The following is a 27,135-nucleotide window of genomic DNA, read 5'->3' on the forward strand; positions in this document are numbered from 1 at the left end:
ATGGTGGGAGTATGGCAGTTAGAGCGCTGTCTGTGGACATGGTGGGAGTATGGCAGTTAGAGCACTGTCTGTGGACATGGTGGGAGTATGGCAGTTAGAGCGCTGTCTGTGGACATGGTGGGAGTATGGCAGTTAGAGTGCTGTCTGTGGACATGGTGGGAGTATGGCAGTTAGAGTGCTGTCTGTGGGCATGGTGGGAGTATGGCAGTTAGAACGCTGTCTGTGGGCATGGTGGGAGTATGGCAGTTAGAGCGCTGTCTGTGGGCATGGTGGGAGTATGGCAGTTAGAGCGCTGTCTCTGGACATGGTGGGAGTATGGCAGTTAGAGTGCTGTCCGTGGGCATGGTGGGAGTATGGCAGTTAGAGTGCTGTCCGTGGGCATGGTGGGAGTATGGCAGTTAGAGCGCTGTCTGTGGACATGGTGGGAGTATGGCAGTTAGAGCGCTGTCTGTGGACATGGTGGGAGTATGGCAGTTAGAGCGCTGTCTGTGGACATGGTGGGAGTATGGCAGTTAGAGTGCTGTCTGTGGACATGGTGGGAGTATGGCAGTTAGAGTGCTGTCTGTGGGCATGGTGGGAGTATGGCAGTTAGAACGCTGTCTGTGGGCATGGTGGGAGTATGGCAGTTAGAGCGCTGTCTGTGGGCATGGTGGGAGTATGGCAGTTAGAGCGCTGTCTCTGGACATGGTGGGAGTATGGCAGTTAGAGTGCTGTCCGTGGGCATGGTGGGAGTATGGCAGTTAGAGTGCTGTCTGTGGGCATGGTGGGAGTATGGCAGTTAGAGTGCTGTCCGTGGGCATGGTGGGAGTATGGCAGTTAGAACGCTGTCTGTGGGCATGGTGGGAGTATGGCAGTTAGAGCGCTGTCTGTGGGCATGGTGGGAGTATGGCAGTTAGAGCGCTGTCTCTGGACATGGTGGGAGTATGGCAGTTAGAGTGCTGTCCGTGGGCATGGTGGGAGTATGGCAGTTAGAGTGCTGTCCGTGGGCATGGTGGGAGTATGGCAGTTAGAGCGCTGTCTTTGGGCACGGTGGTAGTATGGCAGTTAGAACGCTGTCTGTGGGCCTGGTGGGAGTATGGCAGTTAGAACACTGTCTGTGGACATGGTGGGAGTATGGCAGTTAGAGCACTGTCTGTGGGCATGGTGGGAGTATGGCAGTTAGAGCGCTATCTGTGGACATGGTGGGAGTATGGCAGTTAGAGCGCTGTCTGTGGACATGGTGGGAGTATGGCAGTTAGAGCGCTGTCTGTGGACATGGTGGGAGTATGGCAGTTAGAGCGCTGTCTGTGGACATGGTGGGAGTATGGCAGTTAGAACGCTGTCTGTGGACATGGTGGGAGTATGGCAGTTAGAGCGCTGTCTGTGGACATGGTGGGAGTATGGCAGTTAGAGCGCTGTCTGTGGACATGGTGGGAGTATGGCAGTTAGAACGCTATCTGTGGACATGGTGGGAGTATGGCAGTTAGAACGCTGTCTGTGGACATGGTGGGAATATGGCGTGACACTATATTGCTGCCTCTCAAACACAACGTAAGGGGTGGTTCTGCACAGCTAATGGACAGTTATATAATTAGCCTGATTATCTGATTCTTGTTCCCAATATATCCAGTTTCTAATGCCTGGTTATTTCTTAATGTCGAACAGTGCGGGATTCCTGGAAAAAGAAATATTTTGAGACAAAGAAGCTGACATCAGCCCTGGAAGAGACTCTGAACAAACTCCGAACAGAGCTAGAGTCTTCCTACCAAAAACTGCTGACACAGCTCGCGGCCCGGGACAACCGAAATCGCACCAAGTACCCAGCACTCACAGCCAGTTCAAAGGTATTATACATACAGCATGTCATATACCATTACCGTATAGGATTGTGGGTTTCTGGATAGTATTACTGGAGTGTGATCGTATCTGCACAGAGCATGACATCATCTGGGCTTTATTCACCAAAATGAAGGATTTAGCGGACATGTCCTGTATAGGGTCCTAGTCCCATCGCAACTCAGCAACATACATGTCCTAGTCTACCTTGGGGGAATACTGGGAGTTACCCTCCTGCTGACAAAACAGAGAGAGATTAACATTTAATATAGCAATTCTGAATGAGACACAAATTCTGTCAATTTTTATCTAGATTCTTCTAAAGCAATTTGCTAACCTCCTCATTAGTCTCTCAGTATTGTTAGAAAGATCCATTGCCTTTGGACAGGGCCAGATTAAGAGCCCAGTGGGCCTGGTGCTGACAATTATGATGGGCCTAATTACAAAATCTTATTGACCAAAAACACTAAAACAGTCCTACCTCCTAAGCGTCATGTATCAGATGGAGATGGTGCTGGAGGGAAACTCATATGATGCAGCTATGAGAAAACACATACCCTATGCTAATCTCATGCTTTCATCTTGCAAGTAAACCCATATCCCCTAACAGCAGTGTCCAGTAAAGCAGGAATTCTATGGATGGGGTAAAAGGGTGGGCCAATGACACAAATCACATAACCAGAACTGCCGAAAGGGACAAACATACACAAAAAGGGGATATGTCTGTGTCCCCATGTCTCCCAGTCCCTTAGTGTCTGTGTTCCCATGTCTCCCAGTGTCCCCATGTCACTAGGACACTAGGGGACATTGAGAGACATTGGGACACTGAGATACTAGGGAACACTGGGAGACATGGGTACACTGGGTGACTTTGAGACATAAGGGGAGACTGGGAGACATGGGGCACGGAGACACTGTTATACATAGGGGACACTGTGATATATAGGGGACACTGGAGACTTGATAAATACCTGGGTAAAGGTCAAAACGTTGCGGTGTCCAATAAACCTGCTTAAATCTATCACAGTGAGTGCCTGAGATCTTTTTTTTTATACTAGGGGACACTGAGACACTTGGGGCATGGTGAGACATGGGGACACTGGGAGACTAGGGGATTCTGAGAGACTAGGGGACACTGACTGGGAGACATGGGGACACTGGGAGTGCTCCATATCTCCCAAGTCTCAAAGTCGCCCATGTCTTCCTGTGTCCCCCCAATGTCTCCATGTCTCTCAGTGTCCCCTAGTGTCTCACTGACCCCGTGTCGCCCAGTGTCCCCTAGTGTTTGTATCCCCATGTCTCCCAGTGTCCCTTAGAGTCTGTGTGCACTAGTGGACACTTAGAGACATTGGGACACTGTGAGACATGGGGACAATGAGAAACTGGGGGAGACACTGAGAAACATGGGGACGTTGGGAGACTAGGGACACAAACACTAGGGACACTGAGAGACACCAGGGACACTGGGAGACATGGGGACACTGGCTGGGAGACATTGGGACACCGAAAGACTAGGGGCCACTGGGAGACATGGAGCCACTGTGTCCTTAGTGTCTCAGGGTCCCCATGTTCCCCAGTGTCCCAATGTCTCAGCGTACCCAGGTCTCTCACCGTCCCCTTGTCTCGCAGGCTCGGAGCTGCTGTCTGGACTCTCTGTGCAGAGCTTCTTTCCCGCAGATCAGTGAGTAGAGAGAGGCAGGGAGGGAGATGCTGTAACTTCTTATCCCTGCCTCTCTCCACACAAACAGCAAACAATACCGGCTGGCGCTGGTATTGTAGAATAATCTCTGTTTATACTGAGACAGACATTTGTATTCAGGGCCGGACTGGGAATTAAAAGCAGCCCTGGAAAAAAATTATTTACCAGCCCCATAATGCGTCGCGCCAGCAAATAGCAAATACAGCGTTAGAAAAGATAATTTAAGATTAAAAATTATTACTCCAACGTGAAAAAAAGCACATATAGGCTTAAAAAAAAAGAGTGCAGATTTATTTTAAGCAGACGTGCCTTTGCATATAACCAATGTTTCAGTCCAACTACCATGACATATTAAGGAAAGCTTGGTAATGGGACTGAAATGGTGAATGTATGTAGGCACAACTGTAAAAAATGACGGTATCTTGTTTATTTTGAAGTCCTGTGGGTGCGCTCTTCACTTAGCAACAAGACTGGGCCAATATCTGCTCATTACATATGGTACATATCAATTACATTTCTCTGTGTATTACGTATATATATATGTACATTAATATATGTGTAAATACAATAGGCATAATTATAAATATATATATATATACAAAACAAATACATCTTGAGGAAGACCCTGAGGGGTCGAAACGTCGATCGAAGTATGTAAATCCGTTTTTGGAAATAAAATACTGAAGGACCTTTTATCAAGACCGGAGAGTGCTTCCCTTATTTCTGCATATATATATACACACAACTAATACACACATTAATATACATGATATATATATATATATATATATATATATACACACCCACCCACAGCAGTGGCGGATCCAGAGCCTGATCTCGGCAGGGGCACTTATAGATTTAAAGAAATAATCCATGCACAATAACCACTACTGCTCTGTGTAGTGGTTATGGTGCCAGGAGTGCCGGAACCCGCTCCCAGAGTAAGTAGTCAAACCGTTTAAGAACAGTTTGGCAACTTACCTGGGGTCTGCTGGGATATGGGGCTGTAGTAGGGTATAGGAGCAGGGATGCAGTTTGTGTGAAAGGTTCAGTGTGTAGGGTGTGTGGGGCAATGTGTGTTTGGGTGCCTGTGTGTGTGTGTGTGTGGGGGGGGGGGGCAATGTGTGTATGGGGGGGTCTAGGTGTGTGTATGGGGCTAGAGGTCGCAGTGGTGAGAGTGAACTCTAGCCCATTGCTCCAGCGCTAGAGTTCACTCTCGCGAGAGCTGGAGCATTGCCACTGTAACCGCGGCAACGCTCTGTACTCGCGCAAGAAGGACCCGGAGGAGCTGCAGGCTGAGCTCCCGGGTCCTCTCTTCCTCCCTCCCTTGCCGGCTGCCTGCATGGTGCCTCCAGAACAGGGAGGGAGACCTCTGATCTCGCCTCCGGTCTGTGAAGGCACATGGTGCTTGGACAGTGCCAGCCTTGCATTGGCCAGCAGGGGAGAGCATCTGGGGGGGAAAGGGCAATTGCCCGTTGCCCCCCCTGGATCCACCAGTCATATATATATATATATATATATATATATATATATATATATATATATATATATATATATATGTTTCTTTCTCCCCTCACTGCTCCTCTGTGTCCATGTCTCCCCTCTCCCTCCCAGTCACTCTCTTCCCCCTCTGCCTCTTTCCCCCCTCCCCTTGTGTATCTCTCTCTTCCCCTTTGTCTCTTTTTCCCCCTTTTCCCTGTCTCTCTCTCCCTCTCTACCATCTCTCTATCCCCCTCTTTCTCCCCTTGTGTCTCACTCTCCCTCCCCTTCTGTCTCTCTCTATTCTCCCACTGTCTCTTTCTTCCCTATCTCTGTTTTATTTCCCCCCCCTCCCCTTGTGTCTCTATATTACCCCCCTTGTGTCTCTATATCACCCCCCCTTGTGTCTCTATATCACCCCCCCTTGTGTCTCTATATCACCCCCCCTTGTGTCTCTATATCACCCCCCCTTGTGTCTCTATATCACCCCCCCTTGTGTCTCTATATCACCACCCCCCCTTGTGTCTCTATATCACCACCCCCCCTTGTGTCTCTATATCACCCCCCCCCCTTGTGTCTCTATATCACCCCCCCTTGTGTCTCTATATCACCCTCCCTTGTGTCTCTATATCACCCCCCCCTTGTGTCTCTATATCACCCCCCCCCCCCTTGTGTCTCTATATCACCCCCCCCCCCCCTTGTGTCTCTATATCACCCCATCCCCTCCATTTACCTGAGAGTAGTCAGAGGGGGCCGGCCGCTTTCCACGCTGGTGCCGTCGGGCCGGGTGGCAGCCTCGCCGGTCCGGCGGCACTTCTAATGCTGAGGACGGAGGAGCATGAAGGAGGAGGGAGGATCTCAGGAGCATGTCTCTGTACCATGCTCCCTCGCGGTTCCCACAATTCCCAGCACAGGAACCGCGAGGGAGCATGGTACAGAGACATGCTCCTGAGCTCCTCCCTCCTCCTTCATGCTCCTCCGTCCTCCGCATTAGAAGTGCCGCCGGACCGGCGAGGCTGCCACCCGGCCCGACGGCACCAGCGTGGAAAGCGGCCGGCCCCCTCTGAGTGTGCCACCAGACCGGCCACCCGGTGGCACATACCTCTGCAGCCCCCAGGTGCCGCGGCCCACCGGGAAATTTCCCGGTATCCCGGTGGGCCAGTCCGGCCCTGTTTGTATTGCCGGTATTACTGCAATACCGGCACCGGCTAGGCAGCCACAAATACTTAAATACTTGAGAAATACTTCTGAGAAATACCCGGGAACCATAAGAAATACATGAGAAATACCTGGCAACCCAAAGAGTAGTGTGTAAAAAAAAAAGCAAAAAAAAAAAGCCCCTATGTTAATCCGGCCCTGCCCTTGGAAGGCACTTACTTTCACTCCGGCAAACTATTTATTGAGGACAACCAACATGAGCATTAAAGCATCCTAATCCAGCCTGTTTGGGTAGGCCAGGACACTTCCCCTGACTCCCCCATTTTCCACATCATAAGAGCCTCCACCTGAGGACCAGGACACTTCCCCTAACTCACCAAATCTCCCAGAGCATTAGAGCTTCCTAATTCAGCTTCCGCCTGATGTCCAGGACACTTCTCGTAACTCCCCCCCATCTCCCAGAGCATGATAGCTTCCTAATCCAGCCTTCCTCCGAGGACCAGGACACTTCACCTATCTCCCCCCATATTCCAGAGGTTTCAGTTATTTTCTGTGAATCTCTTTGCAGAACTCCGTAATAATGAATATTACCAGCCGCCAGCAAGAAGTGGAACAGTTAAGACGGAGGGTGGATGATGCCCGCATAAAGCTTCTTATCGAAATCAAGGTGATTGCTCTACTTTGAAAGGCTTTGAGTCTGGACCATTGTGTATTTGGCTTATCCTCCATTATTATCTGTTTTTACAGATGCGAAAACAAGCAGCTTCTGATCTGAATGTGTTGAAAGCTCAACTCGCCCAGAAGAAAGCGCAGTCCACCATAATTAATCACAATGTGTTTGCTATATGATGGTGTTTTGACAGGAGACCCAAAATGAATGGCAAACGTGGCTTGCTGGTCACCTGGAACTGAATGGGCCAATGGTCAATTTTACAGGAATTACACAGCATTAGGTACCTCTGGTGAGGTTTCGTAAAGAAATTAAACCCTTTGGGTTGTTATTTGCTGATTATTTTAGAATTGTATGGACTAGAACATCACATGTACCTATAGACTGTAAGCTCGTTTGAGCAGGGTCCTCTTCAGCCTATCGTTCCTGTAAGTTTTCTTGTAATTGTCGTATTTATAGTTACATCCCCCCTCTCATAATATTGTAAAGCGCTACGGAACCTGTTGGCGCTATATAAATGGCGATAATAATAATAATATAAAGCAAAAGGAAATGTGAGAACTTGATGGCCACATGTCTCTTTTCAACCTATGTAACAAGACCGGTTGGATGGATTTTCCAGGAAGCTGACATATCTTAAAAAAGCATGGACTGACTTCTTACCTGTGTTATGCTGTGCACTCTTTGCCTCAGAGTCAGAAGCTTATTAGCTCTCAGCTTAGCTCTTGCCACTGGACTTGTGTGTGTCAGTGCTTGTAGCAGTGATTGGACCAAAGTAAGAAGTCAAACAGATCTAAATACCCTCACTGGGGTCCTGACACCATAACCACTACAGTGAGCTGTACTGAATATAGTGTGTAGATTGCTCCTTTAATGCTAGACATGATCGATCTCCCACGGGATATTTTGTACCTGAGTAAGAGAATTTGTTTTCCCAGACATTTTGAGAACATTATGATTTTTTTATATATTTATATGTACAGATTTTTTATATTGTAAGTGTTTTATATAACCAACCCAATACGTTCTGTATCTTATGTTTTATGGCAGTTATTTTATCTGCTGCATGTTACACAAAGCCACATTTCTATCTGTGGAAATAAAGCAATTATCTGTATTTTTCGTGAAAGGGTTAGAGTCTGCATTTAAACATTTCACGTCTGCAGTATCTTTGAGCAGGGCCACCATTAGGGGCTACATGTAAGGGGCCCGGGCCCTGGATTAAGAATGCATGTTTACATAAATATACAGTGAATAACACTATATATAAAACCATTTCTGGCTTGTATGGTGAGTGGATTTGGGTGGGAAACTCTCAGCCTTCACCTCCGAAGGTCCTCAACCGATCACGTGAGCCCCAGCCACAGGTGATCACAGCAACGCACTGATACCACATTTCTTTTTAAATTCCCAAAACTATATCCTGTAATCCTACTGTTACGGTCTTGCTGAGAGCTGGACCGCTTAGTAGTCTGGATTCCTATTGCCGAAGAGGGGAGAAGCTGTTTTCCATAGTATTCCATACGAGTCCTGTAAATGTAGAATAATCCCACTAGCTATAGCACAGGTAGGATACCCTTCTGCCCACAATAGGAGTCAAGGCTGCGATTTGAGGGTCAAAACAAGAACTGAGGACTGGGATGCCCAGCCTGCTTTTTATTGTGGTTACATAAAAACAGGACACTCCCAGGGGGAGGCATAAAATCACCAATCACACATTTGGTACCTCCCACACATCTCCTCCCCTCAGATAAACATTTAAACCAATTATACAGTACATACTTTCGACCAAGTTCTGGATGTACCCCAAAACCAGGGGGTACCCCTTTAAATCCCACACCGCTGTATAGATCTTGTTCAGGGGAGCAACATATCCGAAAAACAGCCCGTTCGGATGAACGGTTCGGGAGTTATGAGTTTCCAAAGTTTTGACTGACCGCACAGACTTTCTAGCCGAAAATAGTTCCACACGTTTAGGCCTTGCGGTCGGTCTCTGTTCGTACGGTAAAACTGCACGAACCCCTTGCCATCCATAGTTATTCCGGGGGTCGTTGTACTCCCCATGCGAAGAGTAATCGTCCTACCGAACGGTGGGCCGTTCGGTAGGTCCAGCACGAAGTTATGCTATCCTGGAGGTCTCAGCGGTGTTCGCCTGTTTGCGTCTCCGTTTTCAGTTCCAGACGATTGCTGGCAAACACCGCTGTTCGTACGTAAGATGGCCGCGAACACGTGCAAAGTCCCGAAATGGCGGCCACCTATACGTTTACACAAAGGATTCGTGCTGAACCATACGAACGGCTGCAAATAAGTCAAAAGGGTGAAGATAGCACTTAAAGGCACACAGTAAAATAAGGTTTTTGTAACAGTGCTCCCTTTTTGTGGAACACTCTGGCAGACACCGTCTGATCCCTTTTCGGGGCAGACTAAGGCTGTCCAGACCGCTGGTTATGCTGGGCTGAGGTCTGTTTGTCTGGACAACCCGTCGGCGTTGCCATTCTGTTTTCCAGGTCTGTAGGTGATGGTGAAATTGAAGGGTTGCAACGATAAACTCCAACATAATAGCCTGCCGTTATCGCCTGAGACCCGGTTTAGCCACACCAACGGGTTATGGTCGGTGACCAGAGTGAACTCTTGTCCATATAAATAGGGAGTCAATTTCTTTAATGCCCACACCAAAGCCAAGCACTCCTTTTCGACTGCTGCATAGCTGACTTCGCGGGGTAGGAGCTTCCGGCTGATGTAGGCAACTGGATGCTCCCCTCCGTCTTCGCCTCCTTGGCTGAGGACGGCTCCCAGCCCGAACATGGAAGCGTAATTGATATAGATTCTTTTAAGCAAACAAATAAGTTTGAATGACTATCTGTTCCTGTCCAAATTAGAGATGATTAAATTGCGTATACGCAGAAGTAAATTCACACTGACACACGGAGTTCAGGTTAAAAGAACTTCGCGAAAATTTAATGGCATCTGGTTAAAAAGCGGGTATGCAGACCCTTTTAAAGGCAATATTACATCATCATAGAATATCAAGATAACAACAAATAAACATCATTAATTGGATTAGGTGTTAAGTGGTAAGTTAAATGCCCTCCCAACTATATTATTAATTGGCTTAGGGGTTAAGTGGTCAGTTGGGCATCCTCCCATCATGGGATGTCGTCATCTTTGACACGGGAGTGGACATAAGATTCAAGCGCCATTGTTGTTTAGCACAAGGCTTGCTCGATGGGAGGGGGATCTGGCAGCCAGCCATTTTGAGTACTTGGCACCATTTAGCTTCAAGGTTAGTTTCTCAAGCTTTAGTGAATACACATTTCATTAGTACAGTTCTCATGATCTAACTATGGCATACAATGTTTCATATTACAGGAACTTGACAATTCCGGTGTTACTCATATCCTTCTAGAAAATACATTCTCTTTCTAATATTCTAAATTCTGTTAGGAAAATCTGTCATATAATGAAGTTAATGGAGTTAATGGGAAATTTAATAAGGGTTTTAATAATTCTATAACAGTCCCCCCTATGAAATGTTAGGCACTAAAAAGATAAACTTTATTTGTTAATACCAGAAGACATGTTAGCCCAAAGGCACAAAACCCTATGAAGTAACGGTTCCTAAAGTCTTTTTAGTTCTTCAGAGGGACATCATAAAATAGACAAGCTTACATTACCATATGGACCTGTGTTATCTGGAATATAGGCACAACAAGTCGTGGTGACAGGTAGTATTTTACATACACCCCCCTTCTCAGCTAGAATCATGTCTAAGGCCATTCTGTTCTGGAAGGTCATCTGGGATGTGGCCTGCAACTGTTCGGCCAAGCCCTGGAGGGCATCTCTGGTGTAGTTGACAAAACGTTGTTGGTTGCAATAGATATAATAAATGCAAATCAAAATATTATTATCAGTGACGGTTGGGAAAATGGACTCAAACTTTTCTTTAACTGCAAAATCATCTGGTACCCCCCCTTGGCACACCTATGGCATCAATATATATGTATATATGTGTCAAACTTCCCTTTAGAGGGGTGCTCCTTTTTTTTTTTGTTCTGAAGCATGAATGTGGTGTGTCAAGAGTACCTTGTCATGTATTATGTGTATGGACATAATAACCTTGGCTAGGGCACATTTACTTATTCATCATAGTATTAAACCTGTCCCATACTACATCGGTGTAGGTGGATTCGGATCATTTAGTCAATATTAATATCACCACAAACTCAGGATGGGCAGATAATCCTGAGGAAGCTTGGCGTTTGAATCTCTTTAGCTTCACGAGGTCTCCTTCTGGGGTCCTCGGCTTTCCATCGATGGCAGGTGGTCAGGCATTATTATGGCCATCAAACACCTACTTGTTGATATCTTTTTGTCTTCTAACAAGTAATTTTTCCTTTAGAGTCAAAGGTTTGTCAAGATCAACAAATGTTACTTCCCATGTTGCAGAGAGAGTCTTGAATCTGGAACAGTGAATCCACTGAGTGATCTCTGCAACTTTCACAATGCACTATTGGGTATATGGTCTTGGTTGTCACATTGATGACCGGCTAGGCTTCTGGTCATCCTGACAAAATGTCTATTATAAATATAGCATATTTGAACCGGCAACTCTCTGGCACCTGGATATAGTCACTTGGATTCTTGAAAGGGATAGCGAGAGTTAGCTAGATGCTTAGGATTCTCCTCCTCTTCTGCCTGAGCTGTCCTTGGCACAAATGACACAGGATCGGCAGTAACTGTTGATTAGAGGAGTAATTCTAGGTGCTTCAGAGTATTTAGAGATCAAAGAGTTCATGAGGGTCTTGGATAGGTATAAAACTCCATGGGCCCACTGCCCAGTACATGCTTTTGGGTAAACAGAACTTGAGAGTGTTGGAGTACAGCCCGTCTTCAAGGGTTGCCCCTTTCTGTTTTCCAGCTTTGTATTTCTTCAGGGTCAGCAGCTGCTTGTCATTCTTTCAGGAGCTTGAGATCTGTGGATAGGATCTACATGGTGAGTATAGAAGTTTCTTCAGCGGACACCCTTCTGTCCACTTCCCTTGGTGCACTTGTGGCTTGGTTGTCAGCTTGGTCAGCTGAGTGGTGCTTCTTCTAAATTCAGTTTTGCCGTGGGCCTTTACCTTCAGTATGGCCACTTCTTCAGCAGGAGTAGGGCATCCACCAACTTCTTAATAGCCGTGCTATGCTTAACTGGCGTGCCAGTCGCTGTGTGAAATCTTCTTGTCTTCCAGTTTGACTTTTTGTATGCCTCTGAGAAGGCTGTCAATTCGGCGTCTTGAGCAGATGTGGGTGAGGAAAGTGAAGATGTTTGACGTACCTGATCTTCTGTGGCAACAGCAAATCCAGTATGGTACCTTTCCTTCTTCATCCGCAAACAGAGTGGAGTCAGGATCTGGCAAAGCTACTGCATGCCCTGTTGAGAGGTGTCTTGTTTCTTCTTTCATCTGTTCAAAGCAACCATGAGGAGCAGTAGAAGAGGTATCCTCACCTATTTCTGTGTGAGATTGGAGGGTATTTGTCTTTCCATTTACAGTTCTCTTGCTGACCCCCCTCTGTAGAGAGCTGATATTGTTTTTTTAGTGTTTTCATGTACCTCCACCAATCTGAATTTTTTTTTTTTAATCTGAATTTTTCGTAGTGTGGTATTCCCCCCTGGGAAGTGGCAGAAGAGTGGCCGGAGCAGCTTTCCTTCAAAATATGATGTCAGGTAGAGGCAGAGTTTTCTGTGGGCGGAAATGTCTTAGAGAGGTAAGGGGCTGGATACAATAGATAGAGAAACTTTATTAATATCATGAGGAGCAAGAATTATTAGGACCGGCACTAGAGGTGCCACACCACTGGGGGCTGCCATGTTGGATGTGCTCACGACTTGAGCAGGTTGAGGCAGGGTAGGCGTGATCTGGGTAGGGGGTGTGGCAATGGAAGGTACATGGGAAGTGGCAAGTGGCTGAATAGGGCGGAGTCGCGAGGTAAGGGTAGGAGAATGGTCAAGCCATTTGGGCAGGTGTCAGGGCGGGGCGCGGGTAGGGCGGAGGAGATGGGTAAGGAATAAGAAGGGAGGAAGCATATAAAGGATATAGATATGGTGGTGGGGAGATGGAGGAATGAGTAGCGGATGGAGTGGGAGGGGGAGAAGGTGGAGTAGGGAGGACAGGAGAAGTAGGAAGAGGAGAAGGTGGAGTAGGAAGGACGGGAGGAGTAGGAGGAGGAGAAGGTGGAGTAGGAGGAGGAGAAGGTGGAGCAGGAGGAGGAGAAGGTGGAGTAGAGAGAGGAGTAGGAGGAGGAGAAGAGGAGAAGGTGGAGCAGAGAGAGGAGTAGGAGGAGGAGAAGAGGAGAAGGTGGAGCAGAGAGAGGAGTAGGAGGAGGAGAAGAGGAGGAGAAGGTGGAGCAGAGAGTGGAGTAGGAGGTGGAGAAGAGGAGAAGGTGGAGCAGAGAGAGGAGTAGGAGGAGGAGAAGAGGAGAAGGTGGAGCAGAGAGAGGAGTAGGAGGAGGAGAAGAGGAGAAGGTGGAGCAGAGAGAGGAGTAGGAGGAGGAGAAGAGGAGTAGGAGGAGGAGGGAGGAGTAGGAGGAGGAGAAGGTGGAGTAGGAGGAGGAGAAGGTGGAGTAGAGAGAGGAGGAGGAGAAGAGGAGAAGGTGGAGCAGAAGGAGGAGAAGGTGGAGTAGGAAGGACGGTAGATGAAGGGGAGGGATCGGTGGAAGGAGTAAGCGGAGGTGGGCAGGTAAGGGAGCAGACAGGTGATGTAGCAGTGGAGGTGGACAGGGTTGTGGATGGGTTTGAAGGGAGGAAGAGCAGACGGGAGAAATGGGTTGGAGGGGGAGGGTGGTAAAGGAGAGGATGAGGGTGACGAGATCTATAGGACGGATGGGGGGGGGGGGGGAGAATAAGGATACATCAGAATTCAGGACCAGGTAGAAATGAGGAGGCAGGTAGGATTCTCTTCCGCTATGGAGGCCGCAAATAGCCCATGTACAACAACTATTAACTGACCCTATGTTTTCCCTAGAGAAAAATAATAAAAGGCTAACATGCTCATCTGTCTGAACAGGCCTTGAACGCTTCACTCCGTGGGTATCCCGCAGTGGCTAGCCCACTACATCTCCCACACCAGACTTGTGCCCGTGGAGACAGATGCTATCCCTGACTCTCCGTTCTTTATTTTACTTTTTTCTAACATATCTCAAAATATAATTCTTACATACATCACAAATATACATTATCACAATTTTATGTCTCGCAAAAGGGATAAAACTTATTCTACTCTTCACTGATAATGTATTAAAACATACAAAATAGACAAATAACATTGTCTTTTGCGAAATAAATGAAAAGATAATGGAGATTTTGTTAAGCTTTATAAATAGCTATACATTAATTCACCTTTCTTGTTTTCCAGTTTCTGGCTGTTAATGACAATGTACAATGTAATAGAGCAGCAGGAAATGCTAGCAGAATGCTTGGTTGTATAGGGAGAGGTATTAGCAGTAGAAAGAGGGAAGTGCTCATGCCATTGTACAGAACACTGGTGAGACCTCACTTGGAGTACTGTACACAGTACTGGAGACCATATCTTCAGAAGGATATTGATACCTTAGAGAGAGTTCAAAGAAGGGCTACTAAACTGGTTCATGGATTGCAGGATAAAACTTACCAGGAAAGGTTAAAGGATCTTAACATGTATAGCTTGGTGGAAAGATGAGACAGGGGAAATATGATAGAAGCATTTAAATACATAAAGGGAATCAACACTGTAAAGGAGGAGACTATATTTAAAAGAAGAAAAACTACCACAACAAGAGGACATAGTCTTAAATTAGAGGGACAAAGGTTTAAAAATAATATCAGGAAGTATTACTTTACTGAGAGGGTAGTGGATGCATGGAATAGCCTTCCAGCTGAAGAGGTAGAGGTTAACACAGTAAAGGAGTTTAAGCATGCGTGGGATAGGCATAAGGCTATCCTAACTATAAGATAATGCCAGGGACTAAGTATTTAGAATACTGGGCAGACTAGATGGGCCGAATGGTTCTTATCTGCCCTCACATTCTATGTTTCTATGTAATGCACTTGCTGCTAGTAACAGATCTGGAATCAATACATTATAATGCCCAAAGTCTCGACTTATATGTATATGCAATAATAAAATATCTGGGCTTACATCAAAAATTATGTTAGTCAGTTATTGAATCTTGGAGGCTATCATTTTCCAATAAAGACAGATTGGAACACACTCCCACCTCCATAGTTTATGCTAGTATCCAAGTCCTTATTCCATTTGTTAATAGTTAGGCTTATAATGTTTTCTGGTTCCTTTTCAATTAGATCAAAACATTTTGAGACCAATCTTTAATTGTATTACCATTTGTTCAAGAAATCTTTGTTTATTAGAAATTTCTTTTAGTAAATATTCTTTAAGATAACCCTTCTTCCAGCATGTTATCAATTTTTGTACACAAAGTTAAAACACATTTGTTACTTACACGTGAATCGATATATATATATTTTCTATCTACATATTAACCATCACTTGTCACAGACACTTTTCTGATATAGGGAAACAAATAGCAGGATTATTTTAGTAAATGTAACTTTCTTGTTCGTAATATGTGGGATTACAAGCAAAACATATCATAAAACAGGATTAGCATGATAGGGGTAGGCCTCTTGATAGAGGCAGCCATGACAGGGCGTGGAAGGAAATGATGAGAAAGGAAGAGACTGGAGGCAAGGGCAGAAGGGCAGAAGTGATGTCACCTTAGGGCCAACCTTTTTTTTGTACTAGGGGCCATTTTCTTTTAGGGCGTTTCAACATTACACTATATTATAGCTTAACAAAATAAATCAGAGAAGCAACATTCTGTTCAGCAAAATGAAATAGTAAACTATGGACAGACTTGACGGATTAAATAAGACAGTTGAGAATATTATACATCTAACAGCCCGTAAAGCTGTCTCTATACTTTGAAATAACATGATGCAAAATAAACTCACGGAATGCAACCAATCTTCCCCATCATTCACCAGCTATTAATCACTTCACATACTAACTTAACAACTTCTATGTAAATAACAAAATACACAATTAGAATATTTTCTAGCAAAAAAAAAATTCAATTTCTAACTCTATGGAACACAAATCTGAATCGCAAGCATGTCCCCCCTCTCTCCTCCCCCCCGAACCTCCGCACGGAGACCAGAAGCAAGAGAGGGAGGGAGGAGGGAGGGGAGGGAGGAGGGAGGGAAGCAAGAGAGGGAGGGAGGGGGAGAGAGAGAGACGAGACAAGCTACAGGCATGAGATTTAACCATGTCACTGCTGTACAGTAAATCACAATACAGCAACAATCTCAGTGAAACTCAATACAAAACCCCAACCCTCTACTAGGGTGGTCCTCTACCATCTATTGGCTAACACAAAATACAAAAACCACACAGCATTTAAGATTGGGGTCGGGTGGGGACCAGGGATGGTGACCGTGGTCAGCTACATTTCGGTCATTACTGACAGGATGATGGGAGTGGTCACCTCCCGGACATAATAATGTAATAATAGGGCGCTGGCTGGGAGAACTTCCCAGTAACACATTCTTAACCCTTTGTGATCAATTTCTTCCTCAACCCAACCTTCCTGCTGAATAGCTCTTGCTACTCTGTACCAGGCTTCTGCTGTACGAAGCAAATCATTACTACTGCTACAACCAGCACTGAAAGGGTGTAGATCTGATGCTAAGCTGGCTCCAAGGCACAACTCAATCTGTCTCCCCTATTCCCTTAGTGCTGTTGCTGCATGCCCTATCGTGCAGGCAGTCTAATACTGCATATGACTGGATGTCCTAATACAAAAGAAAGATTGCTATATATAATAATATTGCATCCCCCAAGTCCCCCAAAGAGTAGCCGTTTGCATTCCTCAGCGTTAAAATAACCGGCAAACACTCGACGCGCGTTTCGGCGTGGTCACACGCCTTTATCAAGAGCAATATCCATTTTGCATTTACTCAGCTTTTAATTCACTTGTATTCTCACGAGTGTATCACTATCACTTCACTGTGTGTTTTTTTGTGTGTTATCCGTAAGCGGTCAAATAAAGGTTATACCGTACATTTATTCAATTTTTATAGAGATATCTTTTAGTGAAACAGGGGTCCATTTTTTCCAACTATAATGGAACGCCCAATTTCACTTTAGTCTTTTTTCGCTTAACATATATGGGGTTCATGCCCTTCTGATATCTCTGTGACCCATTGTCAGGGTACCTGGAGTCTCTACCGTTGAGAGAGGTAGAGACTTAGAAGGTTATCCGTCCGGACGCCATGTCTCCTCGGTCTCCCGCGGTTCACTCGGCCTTGATAACGCCGGCCGCGAGGGAGTCACTTCCTTTTATAACAGAAGGACCGGAGGTAGACGTCATGACGCTAACCCGAAACATCCTGCCACTCAAATCTCGGGAGACGAATCAGGACTCGCCGGAGGCGTGTCTCCTCTCCCTAGCCAGGATACTTAACGGGGGTTCTCTCATTCACTCATTGCCCTGTCGTGGTTCTAGTCCTTCTAGTCACACAGTGCTTTGTGATTCTCTTGTCTTTTGGTTCTGACCCGGCTTTGTTATTTACTCTCCTGCCTTTCTGTATTCCTTGACCCGGCTTGTCTCTCGCTTACCTGTCTTCTGTTATCCTCGACCTCGGCTTGTCTCTGACCATTCTATTGTAGTTCTACGTTAGTCCGGCCATTCTAAGGACCGGTATACGTATCAGCTACTCTTTGTACTCTGCGTGTTGGATCCCTGACCCGATCCTGACATTACGACAGGGCCATGGATCCTGCAGGTACAAATTGTCAGCTTGGTTCTCCTGATCCTAGGTTTGACGCCATGGATCATAGGATGGATCAGATGGCTCTGGCACTACAGGCGCTGCTGTCTCGCCCTATTAATCCACCTGAGGAGAGGCGTAACACTTCTGCTTCTTCTGTGGGTTCAGGGTTAGAGGTAGTTACTGTAGGTGCTTCTTCCCGAGTTACCCCACCTGTACGTTATGCTGGTTCCCCTGAGAGGTGTCGTGGCTTTTTGAACCAGATCAGTATTCACTTCGAGCTACAGCCCCGTTCATACCCTACTGATAGGGCAAAGGTGGGATTTATTATTACCTTACTCATTGAGAGAGCTCTGAGATGGGCGAATCCGTTGTGGGAGAATGATAATCCATTAGTCTATAACTATAATTCCTTTGTAGCTGCTTTTAAAAGAACTTTTGACCCTCCTGGCAGGAAGGCCAATGCAGCCAGATTACTGTTGCGCCTTAGACAAGACAACCAAACCCTTGTGGATTATGCACTAGAGTTCAGGTCTTTGGCGGCAGAGGTAAAATGGAATGAACAGGCCTATATAGACGTATTCTTAAATGGATTATCTGATGTAATACTTGATGAGGTAGCTACTAGAGAACTTCCCGAGAATCTGGAGGACTTAATTTCCTTTGTCTCCCGTATTGACGAACGCCTAAGGGAGAGACAGAATACTCGAGATAGAACCGCTAAATCTTTCTCTAGACTAGTACCATCATTTCAAGTTGCTGAAACCAAAGATCCACAGGTTTCAGAACCTATGCAGTTAGGCCTTACTCGTCTCTCAGAAGAGGAGAGACAGTACAGGAGAAGAGAGGGACTGTGTATGTATTGTGGGTTCAGAGGTCATGTACGTTTGAGCTGTCCCAGCCGTCCGGGAAACGCTCGCACCTAAGTTTCTCTAGAGGACAGACCTTGGGTGTTTCGATTTTGTCCTCTACTCATAACTACAAAGAACATAGACTCCTGTTACCGGTCTCGTTAACTTGGGAGAAGGGAACTTTAGAAACTATGGCATTGATAGACTCCGGCGCTGCTGAGAGTTTTATCGACCAAAAGTTTCTCACTAAACACACTATCCCATCCCAGTTAAGGAAGACACCCTTGGCTGTTGAAGCCATTGATGGTAGACCTTTAGTTGAGCCTGTGATTTCCCGGGAGACCACACCTCTTTACTTAACTATTGGTATTCTACACAAGGAGGAAATATCCCTACTACTCATTTCATCCCCTTCTGTTCCCATAGTCCTGGGATATTCCTGGCTTAAGAAACATAACCCCGTTATAGATTGGAGATCAGGGGAAATAGTTTCTTGGGGCCAGAATTGTCAAGAGAGTTGTTTAAAGAAAGTGTCACCTCTTTGTAGTGTCAACCCAATTAATAACGCTACTGACTCTACCAAAGTACAGATACCGTCCTTGTATCAAGATTTAAAGGCAGTATTTGACAAAAGAAAGGCTGATACCTTACCACCACATAGGCCTTTTGATTGCAAAATTAATTTACTTTCTGGTACCATGCCCCCCAGGGGTCATGTATATCCTTTGTCCACGAATGAGAACTTAGTTCTAGAGGAGTATATTCGTGAAAACCTAGACAAGGGGTTCATTAGAAGATCCTCCTCCCCTGCTGGGGCTGGATTTTTTTTTGTTAAAAAGAAGGATGGCTCTTTAAGACCTTGCATTGACTACCGAGGCCTTAACAAGATAACCATCAGAAATGTTTATCCGATTCCCTTGATCACCGAGCTTTTTGACCGATTAAAAAGTTCTAAAATTTTCACTAAGTTAGACCTTAGAGGTGCTTATAATTTAGTGAGAATCCACGACGGTGACGAGTGGAAAACTGCATTCAATACTCGATATGGGCACTATGAGTATACGGTAATGCCTTTTGGTCTCTGCAATGCTCCGGCAGTATTTCAGGACCTTATTAATGAGGTTCTTAGGGAGTTTCAAGATGACTGTGTAATTGTATACCTTGATGATATTCTTATACATTCCAGGGATATTGAGACTCACCACAGGCAAGTCAGGAGGGTTTTACACAAACTTCTTCAGCATGGCTTATACTGCAAACTAGAGAAATGCAGCTTTGACCAATCCCAAACTACATTTCTTGGTTATGTGATTTCTGGGGAAGGGTTTGAAATGGATCCGGAGAAGCTCCAATCCATACTAGACTGGCCTTTACCTCAGGGTCTCAAGGCTATCCAGAGATTCATTGGTTTCTCTAATTACTACAGACGTTTCATTAAGGGATACTCCTCTATCATTGCTCCCATCACTAACATGACCAAACAAGGGGCTGAGACTAAGAATTGGTCTACTGAAGCTCTTCGGGCTTTTGAGACACTCAAAGAGCTGTTTGCTTCCGCACCAATTTTAGTTCACCCTGATACTACTCTACCTTTCCTACTCGAAGTAGACGCTTCTGAGACAGGTATAGGTGCTGTTCTGTCCCAAAGGTTGGGTGTAGATAAACCACTACATCCTTGTGGATACTTTTCCAAAAAATTGTCCGGTACTGAAAGCAGATATGACATTGGTGACAGAGAACTACTAGCGGTTATAATGGCCTTGAAGGAGTGGAGACATTTATTGGAGGGTACCTTGCATCCTGTTACTATTTTGACGGATCATAAGAACTTATCCTATATTGGGGAGGCTAAACGACTATCATCTAGACAGGTTCGTTGGTCCATATTTCTCACTCACTTCAACTACGTACTCACATATAGGCCAGGTTCTAAGAATTCTAAAGCCGACGCCTTATCTCGCCAATATGAACCTGCTGCCGTATCTGAGCCGGTTTTGTCCTCTATAGTACCCAAGTGTAACATTATCGCTAACACTACTCTCAAAGTTCATTCCCCGCTACTTGATCAGATAAGGAACTTGCAGCATCTGGCACCTAGACTGACTCCGGTTTCCAGACTTTTCGTTCCCCCTGAACTTCAATTGGAGCTCTTACAGTGTCTTCACGAGAGTAAGGTGGCTGGCCATCCGGGTGTCCGCAAGACGTATTCTTTGATCTCCAAGGATTTCTGGTGGCCGTCGTTACGGAAGGAGATTAAGGATTTTATCGGGGTTTGTGTGGTCTGTACTAAAACCAAACTACCGCATTCGCTTCCTTGTGGCCTTCTACAACCGCTGGAGATTCCTGACAAACCTTGGTCCTGTGTGGCTATGGACTTTATTGTGGATCTGCCGGTTTCTAAAAAACACACTGTTATCCTCACCGTAGTCGATAGGTTTACCAAGATGGCACATTTCGTACCTTTGCCTAAACTCCCGACTTCTCCTGAATTGGCAGAGGTCTTTGCTAAAGAGATTTTTCGTTTACATGGGATTCCTTCTGAGATCACTTCTGATAGAGGCTCCCAATTTGTTTCACGTTTTTGGAGGTCGTTCTGTTCTCAATTAGGCATCAAATTGAACTTTTCGTCCGCCTATCACCCTCAGTCTAACGGAGCTGCTGAACGAACTAACCAGAAGATTGAGCAATACTTACGTTGTTTTGTTTCCGAACACCAGGACGATTGGGTCGGTTTGATTCCTTGGGCAGAGTTTGCGCACAACAATCTTGTTTGTGACTCCACGCATTCAAGTCCCTTCTTCATGAACTATGGCTTTCATCCATCTATTCTTCCTCCGGTTTCTCCTTCCCAAGGAGTACCGTCGGTTGATGTCCATGTGGCCAACTTGAGGAAGTTGTGGGATCAGACTCGACAGATTCTTCTACACAATTCTGTACTGGTAAAGAAACATGCTGACAAACGTAGAAGGGCGGCTCCGAATTTTGTTCCAGGCGATAGAGTGTGGTTGAGCACTAGGAATATTCGTCTTAAAGTTCCTTCCATGAAGTTCGCTCCTCGTTATATTGGTCCTTACAGGATCTTGACTCGAATTAACCCAGTGGCATATCGTCTAGCTCTTCCAGCTACTTTACGCATCCCGAACTCCTTTCACGTGTCATTGTTGAAACCTCTAATCTGTAACAGATTCTCCTCCACAATCGCCCCTCCGCGCCCTGTTCAGGTGGAGGGTCAGGAGGAGTATGAGGTTAACTCCATTATTGATTCTCGTGTCTCCCGGGGACGAGTACAATATTTAGTTGACTGGAGGGGATATGGTCCTGAGGAGAGGAGTTGGGTACCACAAGAGGATGTTCATGCTCCTCGTCTTCGCAGGGCATTTCACTCCCGCTTTCCATCTCGCCCCGGCTCCTTCCGCCCGGTGGGCGTATCTGAGGGGGGGGGTACTGTCAGGGTACCTGGAGTCTCTACCGTTGAGAGAGGTAGAGACTTAGAAGGTTATCCGTCCGGACGCCATGTCTCCTCGGTCTCCCGCGGTTCACTCGGCCTTGATAACGCCGGCCGCGAGGGAGTCACTTCCTTTTATAACAGAAGGACCGGAGGTAGACGTCATGACGCTAACCCGAAACATCCTGCCACTCAAATCTCGGGAGACGAATCAGGACTCGCCGGAGGCGTGTCTCCTCTCCCTAGCCAGGATACTTAACGGGGGTTCTCTCATTCACTCATTGCCCTGTCGTGGTTCTAGTCCTTCTAGTCACACAGTGCTTTGTGATTCTCTTGTCTTTTGGTTCTGACCCGGCTTTGTTATTTACTCTCCTGCCTTTCTGTATTCCTTGACCCGGCTTGTCTCTCGCTTACCTGTCTTCTGTTATCCTCGACCTCGGCTTGTCTCTGACCATTCTATTGTAGTTCTACGTTAGTCCGGCCATTCTAAGGACCGGTATACGTATCAGCTACTCTTTGTACTCTGCGTGTTGGATCCCTGACCCGATCCTGACACCCATAGGGAGTTTTCTCGAGATAGGCTTGTTCCATCTTGAATTTCTCCTTTCTTGTCTTTGACTCCCAATTAAGACAACATTTCAATTGAAATACAGTGAATGCATCACAGTTCAAATAAATTCAACAGTAATCCCTTTCCTTTACTCATGTGGCCAAAGCCACCTCCCTCAACCTCGTAGTGTCCCCGCTCGGAGAACGACTTCCTCAAGTCTCACTACCAGCGGCTACGGAAAACAGCTAACACCGGCCTGAGATCCGTAAGCCTCCCCCGTTAAAGTGGACCGGTAACCGTGACCACCACTTCCCTCACTCTCGTAGTGCCCCTACGGACCCACCCGTAAGTCTCACTACCACGTGGTGATGGAGACAGCAATGCCTGCCCGAATCCACGCGCCACAAATAAAATTGGAATGCCACCAGCCTCAGCGCTCGAGGCTGGAGGGTACCACCTCTCTGCAAGCAGAGCAATGTGCACAATGAGGCTAGCTAGGCTATCAAAGTGACACCAAAGGAACCCCCAGGAAGCTATGAGTCTACACAAACCTCCACAGATCCCTTACCCCCTCTTTTTCCTTACTGCCGCAGCTACCCAGCACCTAAAAGAGGTAAACAGGCAAAAGAAGACCCCCAGGAAAACTTCCACAGGTCCACCCCCCTTTTTCCTTACAGCCACAGCCACGTGGCTCCTAAAAGGGGTAAACAGGCAACAGAGGACCCCCAGGAAAACTTCCACAGGTCCACCCCCCTTTTTCTTTACAGCCACTGCCACATGGCCCCTAAAAGGGGTAAACAGGCATTCACTCTACCCGGGCACTAAGCTAAAAACAAAACAAGGCAAATACACCCAGGCAACAGATAGTCAACATGCAGGTAAAATAGGTATTAACAAATAAGGTATAGGTTCTCTGTGCAAGATATTACCTGTCTTTGATGTCCTCTTGGCAGCCAATCACAGACACTGGGACAGGTAAATCTCAGGGAAAAGGAACATACCGGCCAGGTGCTGCAGCAGACTCTACCGTGTATTCAGAGGTGATCAATCTCCTTCCTTCCCCCAGGATTCATCCACCCAGCGTCTTCTTGGACGGCTGCCAGATAGGTCATAACCCAGAGCTCCACGTTGGATTCGCCAAATTGATATAGATTCTTTTAAGCAAACAAATAAGTTTGAATGACTATCTGTTCCTGTCCAAATTAGAGTTGATTACATTGCGTATACGCAGAAGTAAATTCACACTGACACACGGAGTTCAGGTTAAAAGAACTTCGCGAAAATTTAATGGCATCTGGTTAAAAAGCGGGTATGCAGACCCTTTTAAAGGCAATATTACATCATCATAGAATATCAAGATAACAACAAATAAACATCATTAATTGGATTAGGTGTTAAGTGGTAAGTTAAATGCCCTCCCATCTATATTATTAATTGGCTTAGGGGTTAAGTGGTCAGTTGGGCATCCTCCCATCATGGGATGTCGTCATATTTGACACGGGAGTGGACATAAGATTCAAGCGCCATTGTTGTTTAGCACGAGGCTTGCTCGATGGGAGGGGGGATCTGGCAGCCAGCCATTTTGAGTACTTGGCACCATTTAGCTTCAAGGTTAGTTTCTCAAGTTTTAGTGAATACACATTTCATTAGTACAGTTCTCATGATCTAACTATGGCATACAATGTTTCATATTACAGGAACTTGACAATTCCGGTGTTACTCATATCCTTCTAGAAAATACATTCTCTTGCTAATATTCTAAATGCTGTTAGGAAAATCTGTTAATGGGAAATTTAATAAGGGTTTTAATAATTCTATAACATCTGTATGGATGATAAAACGTTTGTTAAGGGCTGGGGCCGCCAAGACAGGAGCTTTAATAAGAGCATTTTTGAGCACCTGGAAGGCCGTTTCACAGTGGGGAGACCACAGGACCTGTCGAGGTAAGTTTTTCTTTGTCAGGTCAGTCAGGGGTTTGGCGAGTGTGCTGTAGTCTGGTACAAACCGTCTGTAGTACCCTGCCGTGCCCAGGAAGGCTAGGACCTGAGTCTTAGTGATGGGGGTAGGCCAATTGGCGACAGCTTCTATCTTGGCCGGCTCTGGTCGCTGTTTCCCACACCCCACCCGGTGACCCAGGTACTGTACCTCGGCCATCCCAAAGTGGCATTTTTCTGGCTTCAGAGTCAGGCCAGCAGCCCTGATCTGATCCAGAACCATTCCTACGTGAGCTAAGTGGTCCTCCCAGGACTCACTGTGAATCGGTATGTCGTCCAGGTATGCGCAAGCAAAACTCTGGAAGCCATCCAGGAGTCTATCCACCAAGCGCTGGAATGTAGCTGGGGCATTCTTCATCCCAAACGGCATCACCTTAAACTGGTATAAGCCGAATGGGGTGACGAATGCCGACTTGGGGATAGCCTCCGGGGCCAGGGGAATCTGCCAGTAACCCTTGCAGAGGTCAATAGTGGTCAGGTAATTTCCCCTGGCTATACGATCGAGTAGCTCGTCTACCCTGGGCATAGGGTAAGTGTCCGTCACTGTTTTTTCATTGAGCCTCCGATAGTCTACGCAGAACCGGGTTGTCCCATCTTTCTTGGGTACCAGGACAACCAGGGAGGCCCAGGGACTATCGGAGGGCTCAATTACCCTGAGTTGGAGCATCTCATCGATCTCCTTCTTCATTCCGGTCCTAACTGCCTCGGGGATTCGGTACGGGGCCTGGCGTAAGGGAGCTTGTCCGGGGGTATCTACAGGTAGATACCCCCGGACAAGCTCCCTTACGCCAGGCCCCGTACCGAACCCCCGAGGCAGTTAGGACCGGAATGAAGAAGGAGATCGATGAGATGCTCCAACTCAGGGTAATTGAGCCCTCCGATAGTCCCTGGGCCTCCCTGGTTGTCCTGGTACCCAGGGTGTGTGGTTAAGGTAGTGTACCCTGGCTTCTGGGAGAAAGTGAGGTTTTTAGACTGTAGGAGTTGGTTAAGCTGCTCCCTTTCAGTGGGGCTAAGTCGGTCTCCTATCTGAACCTGGGCTACTATATCTGTGAGGGGACTCTTTTCCAATAGGTCGGGAATGGGTAGACTGTCAGGGTCTTCCTGAGGGGGACAACATACGGCCGTCACGTTCTCGGGTCGCTCCAAATATTCTTTGAGCATGTTTACATGGAACGTCTTCCTAAGATTGTTGTCGCGGCAGCTGGCTATTACATAAGTGGTTTCTGTACGATCGGGTAGGGGCCCTGCCTGGATGCCTGCAATTTGTCTGTCTTCACAGGCTTGAGTACTAACACCTTTTGTCCTATGGTGAAGATTCTCCTTCGGGCCCCCCGATCGTACCATACCCTCTGTCTTCTCTGGGCCGACTGGAGGTTAGCCTGCACTGATTTGGCTAATTGCTCCATTCGGTCTCTGAGTTCCAGCACGTATGGCACAATGGGGACACCGTCAGTTTCTATCTCTCCCTCCCAGTGCTCCCGGATCAGGTTTAGGGGTCCCCGTACCTTTCTTCCGTAGAGCAACTCGAAGGGAGAGAACCCTGTCGTTTCCTGTGGCACCTCCCGATACGCAAATAGGAGGTGCGGCAGGAAGCGTTCCCAGTCTCGATATTCCGGAGTGAACGTCTTGAGCATTTGTTTGAGGGTCCCATTGAACCTCTCACAAAGTCCGTTCGTCTGGGGGTGGTATGGGGAGCTCAGGAGGGACTTAATTTTGCACACCTGCCAGAGTTGTTGGGTCAATTCGGGCGTAAATTGGGTGCCTCGGTCGGACAGGATTTCTTTTGGAAATCCTACCCGAGAGAACACTTGTACTAGTGCATTCGCTACCGTATCCGCTTGGATGTTGGATAGGGCGACAGCCTCTGGGTATCGGGTAGCGTAGTCCACTACGGTAAGGATGTAGCGCTTACCGGAGGGACTAGGGATGGCCAGTGGTCCTACTAGGTCAATAGCAACCCTGCTGAAGGGTTCCTCTATAATGGGCATATTGACTAGATGGGCATTAGGGTGATCGCCTCGCCTTCCTACTCATTGACACACATCGCAAGTATTACAGTAAGTCCTAACATCAGCGTGTACCCCTGGCCAGAAGAACGTGTGGGTAATGCGGTGTAGTGTGCGGGTTACAGCTAAGTGGCCTGCCAAGGGGATGTCGTGTCCTATCTTGAGGATTTCTCGACGGTATTTGTGGGGCACTACCAGCTGTCGCCTACGTTGTCCCTTTTTCTCTGTCAAGCGGTATAGTTTCCCTTTTTCCCACAAGAATGTTTCGTTATCTGCCCCGCCCCCTGGTCTCTGCTCGTTCTCGGTACTTTTGTAAGGTCGGGTCAGTCTTAGATTCTGTCTCGAAAGCATCGGGGGTGTCCCAGGGTATGGGACCTAACGTGTCAGGCAAGGTCGGGGTAGGTCTTACCTGTGTCTCCCGCACTGGTGAGAGTTCTCACTCTGTTCGGGCTTGGGCTCGGGTAGTCACTGGGTTTGCCTCGTTGTTGTATACTGGAGCATAGGCCGAAGTCATGGGGCCCAAATCATTGCTCAGTAGTACTTTGGCAGGAAAATGATCCATTATGCCCACGTTCACAGCCCCCTTTCCCGCTCCCCAATCAAGATGCACTTTAGCTGTCGGAATTTTGTACACATCCCCCCCCGCCACTCTAACGTCCAC

General features: G+C 46.7%; 1 protein-coding gene across 3 annotated transcripts in view; it reads left to right on the forward strand.

The window, feature by feature from the left end:
• SPATA1 (spermatogenesis associated 1) overlaps positions 1–7,661 on the forward strand; it is a 124,677-nt gene extending 117,016 nt beyond the window's left edge. For all 3 annotated transcript variants that reach the window (XM_063427623.1, XM_063427624.1, XM_063427626.1), the window contains 3 exons: positions 1,645–1,823; positions 6,720–6,818; positions 6,899–7,661. In XM_063427623.1, coding sequence (XP_063283693.1) covers positions 1,645–1,823; positions 6,720–6,818; positions 6,899–7,000 — 380 coding nt within the window. In that variant the 3' untranslated portion in view covers positions 7,001–7,661. The remainder of the gene's footprint in view (positions 1–1,644; positions 1,824–6,719; positions 6,819–6,898) is intronic.
• The last annotated feature ends 19,474 nt before the right edge of the window (positions 7,662–27,135 follow it).

Source organism: Pelobates fuscus, chromosome 7 (assembly GCF_036172605.1).
Source record: "Pelobates fuscus isolate aPelFus1 chromosome 7, aPelFus1.pri, whole genome shotgun sequence".
In the NCBI taxonomy this organism is placed as follows: Eukaryota; Metazoa; Chordata; class Amphibia; order Anura; family Pelobatidae; genus Pelobates; species Pelobates fuscus.